Source organism: Ceratotherium simum, chromosome 21 (genome assembly GCF_057802395.1).
Source record: "Ceratotherium simum simum isolate JZ-2026a chromosome 21, ASM5780239v1, whole genome shotgun sequence".
Lineage (NCBI taxonomy): Eukaryota > Metazoa > Chordata > Mammalia > Perissodactyla > Rhinocerotidae > Ceratotherium > Ceratotherium simum.
The window spans coordinates 48,639,993-48,653,726 of record NC_141920.1 but is presented as its reverse complement, the minus strand read 5'-3'; the positions used below and the strand labels follow the sequence as shown (position 1 = coordinate 48,653,726).

General features: G+C 52.0%; 1 protein-coding gene across 1 annotated transcript; it reads right to left on the bottom strand.

Moving 5' to 3' along the window:
* Positions 1 to 1,593: 1,593 nt before the first annotated feature.
* SSTR4 (somatostatin receptor 4) lies at positions 1,594 to 2,757 on the bottom strand. The gene has a single exon (XM_004441946.3). It carries the CDS (start codon positions 2,755 to 2,757, stop codon positions 1,594 to 1,596), a length of 1,164 nt encoding a protein of 387 aa, XP_004442003.2.
* Positions 2,758 to 13,734: the final 10,977 nt, after the last annotated feature.

Below are 13,734 nucleotides of genomic sequence, written 5' to 3'. Positions count from 1 at the left end.
ACACCAGGCACCTGCTCACATCAGGTGAAACTCTGGCTTTGGCCCGAACACTTCAGGGAAGAGCCTTGCTCTCAGGGGGGAGCGCTGGCCCATGGTGGAGGCACAGCAACCCCTCGGGCCCTGCCCTTCCCACCTGTCCCTGCCTTCATCTTCTTTAGCCTCCCAGCAGCCCCACTTTGCCCACCTTGGAATGCCTCCTGGCTGCCCAAGTCAGGCAAGATCTGCTAGGCAGATGGGTCCAGGATGCTCTCTCTTGAAGCCTCTTGCCAGGAAGTTGTGAGCTCAGAGACGCCGACCATTCCAAAGAGCAGGGGGCTCTCTCTTCAACTACCCTTCTACCCCCTCCCCATATGCCTTCCTCTCACCTTCAGGACCAGGCCAGCCACACCCAGAAGTATCTCTTGCTGTGCTAAGCCAGGTGGGGCCCCCAGCAGCACCTCACGCACATGCTTTCACCCCAGATTCCGACACACACATTGCAAGCCTTTCCTCAGCCTCCACCTCTGCCTGTAGCAGAAAGCAGGACTGAAGCTCCTCTTAAACTGACTTTTTTCTTTGGGGAAAGATAATTTATCTTTGGGTTAACATCAGGCAAAAATTTATGGCTTTTTACTGTGTTCAGCCTACATATGTTTATTATCTGCATCTGGCTGATGTTTTACTGAATGTTGACTTTTTTTTAACAGTGGGTGTTAGAGCTGCCTCTTTTATCAACATCCAGCCGATTTCCATCTGCATTCTCTGGTCCTCTCCTCCCACCCCTGGCTCCCCTCCCACTCACCACGACTGGATAAACTGCCGCTGTAACAAGGTCTCATGCTCTCACACCAAAGGGTCAGGTCGAAAATCACATCACAGGAGCTGGATGAGATTTAGCCTCTCTCTTTTTTTATTACTGACCTGGTTTTATGCCTTGTAACAAACCCCACGTCAGGTCTCTCCAAACCTTTTCTACTCACAGGAAGGCTGCTACCGGCCAGGGCAACGAGGGTGACATTTGTGACTGCAAGTAGGCATTGCACCTGGGGGGTGACAACGTCGGTACCCCAGGCTGCTGCACACAAGTCTCATGTAGCACAAGAGCCCAGGGACAGAAGCTAAGAGAGTGTGATGGAGGCCTCTTCCTTCCTCCCTCCCTTCCGTTTCCACACATGCAAGGGGGCTGTGTCCCCACCACGGGGCAGTTCTGCACAGCGCAAGGACGCTTGGCTGCCTCCACCCTCCAGACAGGCATCTCCTATTTGCTGTAACAAGTTGCATGCAGACAGCCATTCCTCCCCTACATCCTCCTGTTTCCCACCCCTTGAAAAACAGCCAAAGGTTCAGGAATAATTAACATCCTAGATCAGTTCTCAGTGGAGTCCTACCCCCATGGAGGCAGCCTTCTGAAAGCCAGAGTCCTGGGGAGCGGAGAAAGCAGAGGCGCTTTGATACTCTTGGGGCTGGCACACAGACTGCCAGAAAGAGGTGGCTGTGGGGGGGAACAGGTGGCAGGTCTTAGGCAAGCATCCAGGAGAGGCAGTCTGCTGGGCTGTCATGGTTGTCTAGACCCTCTTGGAGGTGACCATGCCGGTTGGGTGCTGAAAGTGCTTTTCAGAAGGTGGTGGTCCTGGTGAGCGGCATCTGCTTGCGGCTGGGTTCTGGTTGTACCGGCTCCTGCTGGCAGGGGAGCGCGGGGCATATGCATCCCACCCCACCTCTGCTCTTGAGAGCAGTGGCATAGTAGGCCAGGGGCTCTTCCTCAGCACCACCAGCAGCATCCAGCAGGCAGCAGCGCAGGCAGAGAACCCGCTGGAAAGAACGGCGGAAGTTGTCCGAGAGGAAGCCATAGAGGATGGGGTTGGCGCAGCTGTTGGCGTAGCTGAGGATGAGGGACACGTGGTTGACGGTGGCATCAAGGCGGGTCACAAACAGGTTCAGTAGCTGCACCACGTAGAAAGGCATCCAGCAGAGCACAAAGACGGCCACCACCATCAGCACCAGCCGCGTGATCTTCTTCTCCGAGCGTCTCCGCTGCTGCCAGCCGGCCCGCAGAGCCACCGCGCGCATCTTGCCCACGATAAGCAAGTAGCAGAGGCCAATGGCCAGAACAGGCAGCAGGAAGCCCAGCAGGAACGTATAGACCACGAAGACCGCCGGCCAGGCCGGGTGCGGCCAGTGCAGGTTGCAGGCCATGGCCTGGCCGTCCCGAGCCGGCCTGGTGTCGGCGAAGATGGCGATGGGCAGAGTGACCAGCAAGGACGCCAGCCACACGCCTAAGTTAATAAGCTTGGCCACGCTGGGCCTCCGGTAGGTGGCGGCGCGCAGAGGGTGCACCACGGCGACGTAGCGGTCCACGCTGAGCACGGTCAGACAGAAGACGCTGGTGAACATGTTGAGGCCGTCCACGCTGAGCACCGCGCGGCACAGCACTGACCCGAAGGGCCAGTGGCGCAGGGCGGCCGACGAGGCCACGAAGGGTACGCTCAGCATGAAGAGCTCGTCGGCGATGGCCAGGTTGAGCAAGTAGATGTTGGTAGCGGTCTTCATCTTGGCGTAGCGGAGGATCACGAAGATGACCAGAGCGTTGCCCACCAGGCCCACCAGGCACACCAGCGCGTAGATGCACTGGATGGCGACCATGCCCGCCGCCCCCGCGCCCTCGGTCCCCGCCGCCGCCGCCTTCTCCGCCGGGGCGCGGCTGGCGTTGGCCGCGGGGGGCCAGGCCGTCTCGAGCCCTTCGTCGTCCCCGGGGGGCAGCGTCGGGGGGGCGCTCATGCCCAGGGGTGCCCGCCCGGGGCGGCGGGTGCGCGGCGGGGCGGACGCGGCGCGAGAGACGGCGGCGGCGGGACCGGGGCTCCGGCGCAGACGCGCGGCTCTCCCTGCTCCGCCTAAAGCGCGGGCGGCGGGCACCGCGGGCGGCGGGCACCGCGGGAGCGCCCGCCCATCCCCGCGCCGCGCGCTGCGCCTCGGCCCGCGCCCTCCTCGACCCGCGCCCCTCCGAGGCTCTCGGGCCCTCGCCCCGTTAACCCACCTCCGCCACCCTCGCCGGGCTGCCCGCTCGCCCCCGGTCCCCCGGATCCAGCTCCGCCCCAGGCCCTCCCGGGGTCCCCGCCGGTCCTCCCACCTCCGCCGCTGCTCACCTCAGCGCCCATCTTCTTCAGCCCTTTGCCGCCTGCTCCCCTGCTCTGCCCCCGCAGCCGCGGGGCTGGGAGTCCCTGAGTCCCCTGTTTGGGTAATGAGGCCCCCCAGGATGGTGGAGACCTAACCTGAGCGTGCAGAGCCAATTGCCCGGCGCTTGATATTCTCCCCTTTCCACCCCCGCCCCCTGCCCCTTTGATCCTCTGGAAGAACAGCTGCAGGGTCCGTCCCATCATTAAATTCATTCTATAGAGGCGACACCTGAGGCTGCCACCCGCATCGCGGTGAGTTCCAGGTCTGTAGTGGGCCCCAGACGCCCCCTCCCCGAACTCCGCGCAACCGCGCATTCCGGGACCTTTTCAGTTGGATTTCGTGGGGCTGAGCTGGGGTGGGCGCAGGGAATGGAGATGGACACTTGGAGGAAGAGATGCCACAAAAGAAGGCCAACCTCTGAGCCCAGTGCTCGGTGCGCGGGGCCGCGTGGACAGAGGCTGCGAACACTGGAGCGAGACGCAGGGAACCTTTGCGGGGGACCTGGCTGTCCTGGGAGGAGGGTCTCCACCTGGGACACTGAAATGTGCTTGGGGAGGGGGTGGTCAGGAAGGGTCGGGGTTCCAGACTGGGTTTTCTCCTCCCCTCAAACTCCAGAGAGTGCAAGTTCACACCCCGGGCTAGACCATCCTGCACAGTGCACAGCAGAATTCGTGAAGTGGGGATTTGCCTTGGAAAATTATCCGCAGGGTGGTGCTGGCCCTTCAGAGCCCCCCTCTGTGGGGCAGTGGCCTCCTTGAGCCCCCAGAACAGTCCTGAAAACCCTTTGGGGTGTCGGGAAGCAGCACCCAGGCCGCCAGGGGTGAGGTCCTAACTCCTTTGCTGGGTGGCCGGGACAGCTGTTGAGGGGAGGCCCGTGGCGTCAGGATGCTTGCAGTCAGCTGGAGGTGACCTTTCAGAGGATGTGTGATCATCCAGGTGTGACCAGCACTTATGCAACACAGTAGTTGACCCCAATCTCTATCCTCAGTTTCTGCCACCCAAAAAGACTCATTTGAAAGATTTGTCCTTGTAATCCTACTCCCCTTTGTGGACGTTCCTTAAAAGGGGCTGTCCTTTCCTCTGGCCCCATTCTCATCCTTGTCCCTAAGAGATCGGCCCTCATGGGGAAGGAGATGGCACTTTTGTCATTCCAGCTGGTGCAGATGGTGGGTGGGAACCTCAGATTTGGGTCAGGAAGGAGGATATGGGCTTTTCTCTTTAACCCTGGACTCTGAGGGAGACCCTTAAACGGCCCCTCTGCAGATAGCCATCTCGGAGCCCAGTGGGAGGTGCCCACAGGCTGTTGTGTACTCCTGGACTCCCCCTTCTGCTGTCCCCTCTGTTGGTTTATTGCCTGGCCCTCCCTTCCCTGGAGATGCATTTCCTGTTGTCCTGTCTCCCGTGTGCACCTTGGGAGTCTCTCCTGTCTCTACTTTGGAGTTTTCCTTCTAATGTTTCCTGATTCTGCCCCCTCCCTCCACATATGCATGCCCCTCGCAGCAAATTAAGCTAGCTTGATAAGATAAATCCGTGTTGCTGTCTCCACGGTTATTAGAGAGCAGTTCACGTTATGAGTGTGATGCATGTAACGTTGGGAACATGCAAACCCAGCATTTCTGGAGTCCCAGGGGCGGGGACCGAGCATTCATTCATTCAATCAACAAATGCTAGTGGAGAGTAGGGGTCCCCTGCCCAGCATGACTGCACATGCTGCCTCAGTGTGCGATGATGGCCTACTGTGTGCAGGGCTGCGGGGACCTTGGATTTCCACCACCACTCCAGCAGGCAAAGAAACGGACAGTGCCTGTGATCACAGAGGAAGGGTGGCAGCTGTGGGTGCCACAGAGGCTTCACAGAGAAGGTGACAAAGAGCAGCAGAAGTCCACGGCAGTGAGGATGAAGGTAGCCTCCAGAGAGGGAAGGTGGCAGAGCAGATGCTGCTGGGGCCTGGGGAATGGGCTGAGATGGGGCAGCGGCTCTGGGGACCTGGCAGGGGAGCAGGATGTGGTGGGTGATGATGAGGGGTGCTAAGGTTGCAACAGGCTGGGGGGGCCTTGTGTGCCTGGCGGAGGCCCAGGGTCCTCCTCTGAAGCTGTGAAAAAGCAGGAAACATGTATAAGCCAGTGTTAGGGTCAGACTTGGGGTCTATGTGGCTCCCTGGCCACTGGCAGAAGATGCTATGAGGGTCCAGGTCTGTGAGTTCTGCACTGGGAGCCTTTGGGGCTGTTGCAACAGTGCAGGTGAGAGCTGCGTCCTTGTGCCAGGAGGGCTGCAGGGGGAGCAGAGTGGGCAGGCCCTGGCCGTTCTGGACACACAAGGGGCAGGTAGGGCAGGGGCACTGTCACATCGTGGCCTTAAAACTAGGCTGCCTGGTACAAATCCAGCTCCACTTCTTACCAGGCACGAAGCCTTGGGCAAGTTCCTCAGTTTCTTCCTGCCTCAGTTTCCACATCTGGAAAGTGGGCGTGATGGTGGTAACCACCTGGCGGTGCTGTGAGGGCCATCACATGGGTGCTCATGCGGGGACTGGGGGAGCACCTGGCCGCGTGCTCTCCATGAGTGCCAGCCATCCTGGTTATTTCTTTGTTTCCCCTTCTCTGGGCCGTAAAAGGAGCACCTGGATGATGAGGCTAAAGAGGAGGTCCACCTGCCCCGCATGGCCCCACACTGCCTGATGTGCCACTGGTTGGCTGCCTTCAGAGGGCACAGGGTAAAGGGGGTGATGTCGGCCATTTACAACCCACCCTGCGTTATTATTTTTGCTCTTGTTGTTAGCTGTATGGAGGTTTCTATTGACAGTCTTTTCATATTTAACCTCTATTTATCCCCAGTTTATTTATACCAGTGACCAAAACAGGGCAAGCTTTGCTGATATAGCCTGACCCTTATTTCCCTTGACTCACATCTTGATGGTGGTTATGTTCACACCAGATTCTTTTGGGCTTGAAAGGAACCTCTGTTAGTAGCTATGCCGAGACGGCAGTATAACCCCTGACTCTGCCAGGCTAATCGGGACGTATGGATACTCTAATTATGGGGGACTCTCCATTTTAATTTTTTGCATTACCACAGTAAGTGGCAGAAAAAAAATTAAAATTTGTTAAGCACAGAGTTGAATTCCAAGGGGCTGTCACCCCTCTCCCCAGAGCATCATCCAGAAAGGGTTTGCAGTGGTGGAGGGGATGTGTGTGCTTCACGGACAACACCAGGAACAGCTGGAGATTAAGGTGAAATGTCCTGTGTGTCCAAGGCTGAGAGAGGGAATCATGCTGTTTTCACAAATTCTCTCCCAAGACTTCTGTGTTTAGGGAGGAATCAGAGAAGAATCTGAGATGCAGACCGTTGAAGCAACAGTGAATTCTCCAGACTGAGCACTCGGGGCACTTCACACTCCCTCCTGAGATGGACTGGAGGACACGTGCCTCTAGGTAATGTTCGGCTTATACTGAGATGGACACTCTTCTGCCATCTCGTTTCCCTGTTTTGCTCTCCAGTTCTCCCATGCCTCAAACTCTAGGCCCGGGTGGGGATGCGATTCAGGGATTGGTGAGAGTATCTTAGCTTTTAAAAATTACTAATATACTGTGCGCTGAAAACTGCAAGATGTTATTGAAAGAAACTGAAGAAGACACAAATAAACGAAAAGGTATTCCATGCTCTAGATTGGAAGAATTAATATTGTTAAAATGTTCATACCACTCAAAGCAATCTACAGATTCAGTGCAATTTCTACCAAAATTCCAATGGCATTCTTCACAGAAATAGAACAAACAATCCTAAAATTTGTATGGAATGACAAAAGACACTAAATAGCCAAAACAATCTTGAGAAAGAAAAACAAAGCTGGAGGCATTATGTTCCTTGATTTCAAACTTTATTACAAAGCTATAGTAATTAAAACAATGTGGTATTGGCACAAAAACAGACACATAGATCAATGGAAAAGAATAGAGAGCCCAGAAATAAACCTATACATATATGTTCAATTACTTTACAACAAAGGAGCCAAGAATATATAGTGGGGAAAGTCTCTTCAATACATGGTTTTGGGAAAACTGGACAGCTACATGCAAAAGAATGAAACTGAACCACTATCTTATACTGTACACAAAAAATTAACTCAAAATGCATTAAAGACTTGAATGTAAAACCTGAAACCATTAAACTCCTAGAAGAAAACATAGACAGCAAGTTTATTGACATCATTTTTGGTAATGATTTTTTGGATTTGACACCAAAAGCAAAGGCAACAAAAGCAAAAATAAACAAGAGGGACTACATCAAACTAAAAATCTTCCGCCCAGCAAAGGAAACCATCAACCAAACGAAAAGGCAACCTACTGAATAAGAGAAAATATTTGCAAATCACATATCTGATAAAGGGTTAATATCCAAAATATTTAAAGAAGTTATACAACTCAATAGTGAAAAAGCTAACAATCTGATTAAAAATGGGCAGAAGATCTAAATAGACATTTTTCCAAAGAAGGCATACAGATGGCCAACAGGTACATGAAAAGATGCTCAACATCACTAATCATCAGGGAAATGCAAATCAAAACCACAATGAAATATCACCTCACACCTGTTAGATGGCTATTATCAAAAAGACGAGAAATAACAAGTGTTGGCGAGGATGTGGAGAAAAGGGAACCCTTGTCCACTGTTGGTGGGAATGTAAATTGGTGCAGCGACTGTGAAAAACTGAATGGAGTTTCCTCAAAAAATTAAAAATAGAAGTACTATATGATCCAGCAATCTCACTTCTAAGTATACAAAGAAAACAAAAACACTAACTCAAAAAGATATTTGCATCCCCATATTTATTGTAGCATTATTTACAATAGCCAAAATATGGAAACAACCTAAGTGTCCATCAATGGATGAATGGATAAAGAAATTGTGGCCTATGTATACACAATGGAATGTTATTCAGCCATAAAAAAGAATGAAATCTTGCTATTTGCAACAACATGGTGGGATCTTGAGGGCATTACACTAAGTGAAATAAGGCAGACAGAGAGGGACAAATACCATATGATTTCTCTTATATGTGAAATCTGAAAAAAACCAAACTCATAGATACAGAGAACACATTGGTGGTTTACAGAGGCTTGGGGGGTGGGGGAGTTGGGAGAAATGGGTAAAGGGGGTATTAAATATTAAAACTAACTAATAAATAAATTCAAAGCCAAAAAAAATTGCTAGAATGAGGAAAACAAAGTTGAGTTGATACCGAGTCACTGCCTCAACACAGATCATCCTAATGACAAAACCTAATGCACTTGAAGAACGGGAGGTAGGGAAATTCAGGGCTGATATGGACGTTCTTCCCCAAAGTCAAAAACCAGTCATGAGGCTGAGTCATTAGGAGTTTTGATTCAGCTGACAATGTGGGGTGGGGGAGGTAATTTTTGAACGCTGAGCATTTTTGAAGGCAGCATAGCATAATGTGACTGCCTTGCTCTGGGTCCCAACTCCACTACTTACCAGCTATGTGACCACGGGCAAGTTACTCAACCTCTCTGTGCCTCCACTTCCTCCCCTGTAAAGTGGCTTTCATCCTAGCCCTCTTATAGATGGACTGTTGTGTGGGCTAACTAAATTGACATATGGAAGCAGTTAGAACAGTGTTTGGCACCAATAAGCACTATACGTGTTTATTATTATTAACACCAGGATCTCTGGTGCTCGGTAGCTCAAAGCTCCTCAAAGCTTGGTAGCTCCTGGGTGCATCTGTTTTTGCCCCAAGCACGCTGACATTAAGCAGCAGACCCCCTTTGTCAGAGTCAGTGAGCTGGCAGGAGCAAGCCTCACTCCTGGAGCGTGTGTTGCTGGGGTGTGAGAGGCCAGGCACAGACTGTGCTGAGGCCAACCAGAGAAGAGGAGGGCGCCCCTCACTGGAGCCCAGCACAGGGTCTGACAAGCCTTAGCTTCCAGGAACTCCCTTCCCTGAGAGCCAGCACCCTTTGCAGCATGGGGTCTCCGCCACAGGCTGCGTGTTGGCACCACTGGGGAAATTCACAAACGCTGATGCCTGGGCCAAGACCCCAGACACTCTGAGTTACTGGGTCTGGAGGGGGGCCCAGGCATCTGAACGTTTTGATGGCCCTCCAGGTAGTTCTAAAGTGCACTGATGCAATACTTGATTAAATGGAATTATAGACAGGGAGGCAGCCTGGGGGCCACAGTGTGTGGAAATCACTGTGCCTCTAGGGGAGCTGGAGGAGAGGCCAGGAGAAACACCAGGTAAACCAAAACAAGACCACTCTGCTGAGAGGGGCAGAAAGCTCAAGAAGGGCAAGGGGCAGCCTGCTGGCCCCCTAGGTGGAAGAGGCTGGGGCAGCTGTGTCCCCATAGCTGTCCTCTCCCAAGACACTAAATATGTCCCCGAATGGGGCACCAGCCACCCACTGGAAGGGCGGGAGAGAGAACCAAGTGAAATATTCACACCTCGTCAAAGTGGTGGAAAGCAAAGTCCATTTAGAAGAAGTTTTTCGGCTCATCTGTCCCTTTGCTGCAGGGTGTCTATACAGGGCCCCTTTTTGGTCTGTTGATTCAATGTCTGGTATCAGGCCCCAACGGCTCCCCTGCCTATTGTTATAAGCGGTGCAGAGCTGGAGCTGGGCTGGGTCTGAGGGACCTTCTCCTCCAGGTGGTTCGAGCGCTGCCCACGGGCACAGCTGGTCCCAGCTGCCGGAAGGCCCTTGGAGTTCCCCAGACTGAGTGAGGGACCAGACGGGAGCAGGGGCCTCACAGCCCCTCCTCAAGCCGGAAGGAATGGCTCCTTCGGTGGAAATATGAACGTCTCGCCTATTTCCACTGTTGAGAGGTGCTCCTCAGGCCGGGAGTCACCTGGTCTGGAAGCATCTGAACCGCAGGTCTCCTGGAGACAGCGTCTTCTGCAAATAGCAGTGCACCGACGAGAGGCTTGGCCCTCCGCAGTGCGAGGATAGCAGTCCTGAGAGCCGCTTCTCCACCTGCTGGTTAGAAAATCATCTGAAGTGCTCTCAGCAGCTCGGCTTTCATCACTTCTGCCATCAAGCACATCAAAGTCATCCTTTACCCAGGGCCAAGTGCATGGCATTGTCAGAAGTGACTTAAATACTCGCCTCTTCCTCAGATTCCCATCTGACTTCTGGTGATATCCAGACAGCGTGATGATAATGCAGCCCGCTCTGCTCCAAAGACCCTGCTGTCATATTAAATATACAGGCAAGAGTTTCTTTTAAATGAGTCTCTTGAAATAAGTTTCTTTAAAAAAAACTGGATCTAAAATCATCTGAGATCAACAAAAAGTCAGCATGAGAAAGCTCCAAGTCAGGGATAGGGACGATGTTTGCACAGTAGCAGATGACGTAGACACTGCTGTCAGCCCTTTGGAGCGAGGAAATGTGAGTGCCATTCTGCTGTTTGGGAACTGTTTTCAGACTGTCTCAGCATCCGGGCCTCATCACTCTGCATGTAGAAGAGACTGAGCGGAAGACGAGTTTAATTCTGACACCCCTGCTTACGAGGGGTGTGAATTGGGTGGCTCCCTTTGAGCAATGGTTCTCCAAGTGTGGCCCCGGAACCAGCAGCATCCGCATCACCTGTTAGAAATGTGCATCCTCGACCTGCTGAAATCGAAACATGGAGGCTAGGACCAGCCCTCCAGGGGACTCTGATGACACTGGAGTCTGAGAGCCACTGGTGTAGCCTTTCTGAGCCTCGTGTTCTCGTCTGGCCCACTTCCCAGAGCTATGAACGAGGATCAGGAAAGACGATTTGACACGAATGCTCTGACATCTCTGGACCGGTGCTGGCCACGTGGGCTACTGAGCACTTGAAACGTAGAGATGTGCTACGGATTTCAAAGACTTAGGATGAACAACAGAATGTAAACTATCTCATTAATGTTTTCATATTGGTTACGTGTTGAGTGATAATATTTTGGATATAGAGGTAAAATAAAGTATATTATAAAATGAATTTTACCTGTTTCTTTTTACTTTTTTAACGGTGGCTATTGGAAAGTTTAGATTACATTTGTCCCACATCACATTTCTAGAGCGTTAGAAGCCGGCAGGGTACCACTGCTCTGACAGCAACACTGGTGACACGCGGCTGCTGCAGCGTTGGTGCCAGAGCCGCTAGACCCATGTGGCTCTGTGAATTTGATTAAACTTAAAAACAACTAAATTTAATTCCTCGGTCACATTAACTATATTTCTGGTGCTCAATAGTTACATGTGGCTGTGGCCACATGGACGGTTGTGGCCGTCCATACTGGTGAACATCTAGAACATTCCACCATAATGGCAAGTGCAGCCCTAGAGGTTAAGAGTAGGGGCTTTAGGGCCCAGAGTTCCAGTTTGGCTTTGACCAAGCCAAAACTTGCCTCCTAAACTCCACTGCCTCCTCTTCCTTGTGGGCAGATCTCTGATTTTGTCTAGGATTTCATTTCAGACGCCTTCAAGTGCTCAAGTTGGGTCTCTCCCCAGAATCTGTGATTGCTTTAGAGATGGGCATATGGCCCAACTCTGGCCAAAGAGTCATGAGGGTAGATCATGGAAGTTGCAAGGACAACTTCTGCGAAAGGTTTGGCTGTTGTTCTGTGGGGATATACTGCTTGGAGGGGGTGCAGCCACTTTGTGACTATGAGGTGAAAAGCTTGTCCAAAGTGACAGCCAATATGTTGAAGATGGCAGGGCAGGACACAGGAGACAACTAGGGTGCTTGGTAATAGTGAGAGCTGATGAGGCAGCCAACTCTGGCACTGCTCCCACTGAACTTCTTTTTATGTGAGGTGATCCACATTCTTGTGGTTTTAGTGCTTTCAGATGTTTTCTGTTACTTGTAGCCAAAAACACTCTAGCCCGTTATCCTTGGACAAGTCACCGACCTTTTTAAGCCTTGCTTTTCTCATCGCTAAGACATGAGCACAAGGGTTCTTACTTTGATGAATGAGATAATGGGATAATAACGGTAGCAAACATTTATGTCACACTTTGTATGCACCAGACTCTGTTCAAAACGGTCGACCCATGTAACGTACATAAAATGCTTAGCATAGGATCCTGAACCTTCTGTGTTCTCAGCACCTATTATGATGCTCATTGTTATTGCAGGAGCCAGGCTATTAATTGAGACATTCTGTTCCTAGACACTTTGCTTACAGTGGGAAGAAGCAGCCTTTCCAGTCCTCCTCCCGCACCACAGGAGGAAGATCACGGGAGCATTTGAACAATAGTTCTGCCCCTAAGGCAGTTTTGGAATCCAGTCCTTTTACAATTGAATGACATAGGAGTCAATGCATAGAAAATTGCCTTCCGGGGTCCAGGTTAGAATGCATGTATTTAAAAACAGACTCATAATACAAGTTCCTGCAAATCTATTTGGAAGCTGGAAGAGCTCATTGCAAGAGTGATTCGAGAGGGATTCTGAACTTCTCGAGTTTAGGAATGGGGTTTTTGCTTTGTTGGACACCACACTCTGCCTGTCATTGTCTTGTGCACAGAGTGGGCAGCTCTTTCAGTAGTCTGTTTCTAATGCTCTGTCAAGAACTACGGAGGTTGAAGATTTACCCACTTGAAAGCTCACCAGTTAGCCTACCAGTCTCAGGGAAGCTGGCAAAAGACAAGCGTCTCCTGGGTCAGAGACAAGGACTTCATCACTCAGGGCACAGCAGGGCCAGGGGCTTCCTGTTGGCATCACTTCCCTTTTCTCCCCACCCCCGGCTCATGAAGATGGTAGGGAAGTGGGCCCAGGTGGGTGCTGCACACTCCGATGGGTTTACATCAGAGATGAAGAACCCTGAGTTTAAGAAATCCTGATCGTATAAAGGATGACAGCAAACCTGCCCAACCTCTGCCCCAGAGGGAGATGTTGTCTTTATCACCCTGATCAGGCAACAGATCTGCCCTCTGCCCCAAGGAGACATTAGCTCTGTCTCCTAAGGCTATTGCTGCACAAACAGCCCTGAGAAGATAGTTCGGCGCAAAGGCGTCAGTGCCTGGGCTCACAAGCTGTGCAGGAACGGGAACGGGAATGGGAGAGGCCTCAGAGAACTGCCTCCCGACACTCTGGCCGTCTCAAGCGGCAGAGTGGCAACCCCACAGTCTCTCACGTCTACCGCTCCCTTCGTATCCACCCTACTTGTATCTCAACAGGGCCACCTGCTATTTGCATTTGGCTCCAAGCTGCCCCTAACACCTAAGTTTTCCCTTTTGGTGGCCTCTCGCTTTCTAAATAAATTCTGCTCAGTGGCCCACGTTCAGCTTACATTCAGGGAAGTGAATGTGATTGGTCCAGTGTGGGTCCAGTACCCAGTCCTGGACTGGTTAGCTGTGGCTGGGGCAGGTCAGATGACACAAACATTTTGCCCGCACTCTGGATGGGCAAGAGGGGCAGAACCATTGTTCAAATGCTCCCGTGATCTTCCTCCTGGGGTGCGAGAGGAGGACTGGAAAGGCTGCTTCTTCCCACTGTAAGCAAAGTGTCTAGGAACAGAATGTCTCAATTAATAGCCTGGCTCCTGCAACAACAATGAACATCATAATAGGTGCTGAGAACACAGAAGGTTCAGGATCCTATGCTAAG